This window comes from Austrofundulus limnaeus, unplaced genomic scaffold, assembly GCF_001266775.1.
Source record: "Austrofundulus limnaeus strain Quisiro unplaced genomic scaffold, Austrofundulus_limnaeus-1.0 Scaffold69, whole genome shotgun sequence".
NCBI classification, from domain to species: domain Eukaryota; kingdom Metazoa; phylum Chordata; class Actinopteri; order Cyprinodontiformes; family Rivulidae; genus Austrofundulus; species Austrofundulus limnaeus.
The window spans coordinates 648,811-650,422 of record NW_013952471.1 but is presented as its reverse complement, the minus strand read 5'-3'; the positions used below and the strand labels follow the sequence as shown (position 1 = coordinate 650,422).

Genomic DNA, 1,612 nt, shown 5'->3' with positions numbered 1-1,612 from the left:
TACAAAATAGGTAAAAGTGTGTGACTTGTACTGTTAYAGTAACGGGTCAATATCGGTATCGGTCAATATCGGTATCGGACATTTCTCAAAGTTGTAATATCGGTATCGTATCGGAAGTGAAAAAGTGGTATCGGGACATCCCTATATAAAACTAATGCATTATTATTATTATTATTATCTTTGTTATATATTTTATTCCATACAGTTTGTCTTTGTTTCTGCTTTTCTGACAGTAAAAACGTTTATCTTAAATCCTTATTTTAAAAATGACAAAACATTCCTGTTAATGTCAGATAGAAGAAAATCTGCCTCCATTAGGGACTTTAATAAAAACTTTCCACAGTTTAGCTCCTTTTGCTTCCTGTTTAGTAACAAATCATTTTAATATACAGAACAGGGATTTTATAAACTCCCTGCGCAACATATTCATATTTCAATTCCTAAAATCTATTTAAGAAGTGTTCTGGCTTTTGCATGACTCTGGTGCTGCCTCACATGCACACATCGAACAGCTCCAATCGTATTTTACTGTATTTTACATTTCAAACATCTCCTCCAAAGATCAGACATCACTCTGTTTTCATCTGCATAAAATTCTTTAGCAGCTTTTTTAAACAAGTCATTGAACTGAACCTAAATATATGAAACGTGTCAAAGTGTTTATCACCCTGTAAACCCTTACATCAAAACACAGCCTGTGATCTGTGGTGTTAAACTGACTGTTATTGTGTCTCTTCCTGTTTTAATGAATGTATCTGTTGGACGTTTCCTCTTGCAGGATTTTATTAAGCAGTTAGTGGAAATGGAGACAGTCATCACCAGAGCTCGCTCCCTCAGAGCCAAGTTTGCTGTTGATGAAGATGATCAGGGAGACGCCACAGAGGAGCTGGTGACGTACGTTTACTTTATATCACAGATAAACAGAAACATGTCAGGTTGGCATTTATTTATTTATTTTAAAGGATCGCAGCAGCAACAGAGGATTCAGTGTTTTTTTTTTATGAAACGTGTTTTTTTATTTCTTTTATTCATTTGTGTTTTGATTTTAAAGGCATTCTCTGATGAATTTAAAATAAAGTTAGATTTCTTACAGTTCTACACCCCTTACTCTAATGAGGATGGGACGTTGTGTAAAACATAAATAAAAACAGAAAATGATGATTTGCAAATCCTTTTCAACCTATTTTCAGATAAACACACTACAAACACAAGATATTTAATGTTCAGATGGAGAAACGTTTTCTTGAACTCATTTTGAATTTGATGCCGCAACACGTTCTAATAAATCTGGGACAGGAGCAACAAAAGACTGGGATGGGGTATAAAGGGAGCATCCCTGAAAGGCTCAGTCATTCACAAGCAAGGATGGAGTGAGGTTCACCACTTTGTGAACAAATCTCTGCAAGTCAGCAGCAAGACTGGAAACCAACACTGAATGCCCGTGAACTTTGACCCCTCAGGCAGCTCTGCATTAAAAACCCACATCATTCTGAAACAGACATTAGCACATGGGCTCAGGAGGACTTCAGAAAACCATCATCAGTGAACACAGTTCATCTCTACATCTACAAGTTAAAGCTCTGTCATGCAAAGACAGATATCAACAACACCC

The 1,612-nt window shown here is 36.3% G+C and overlaps 1 protein-coding gene across 1 annotated transcript in view; it reads left to right on the top strand.

Moving 5' to 3' along the window:
* Positions 1-894, top strand: part of rab3gap1 (RAB3 GTPase activating protein subunit 1) — a gene marked incomplete at its 3' end in the record, with an annotated part of 71,469 nt that extends 70,575 nt beyond the window's left edge. The window contains 1 exon segment of the mRNA XM_014010446.1: positions 779-894. Coding sequence (XP_013865900.1) covers positions 779-894 — 116 coding nt within the window.
* Between the last annotated feature and the right edge of the window lie 718 nt (positions 895-1,612).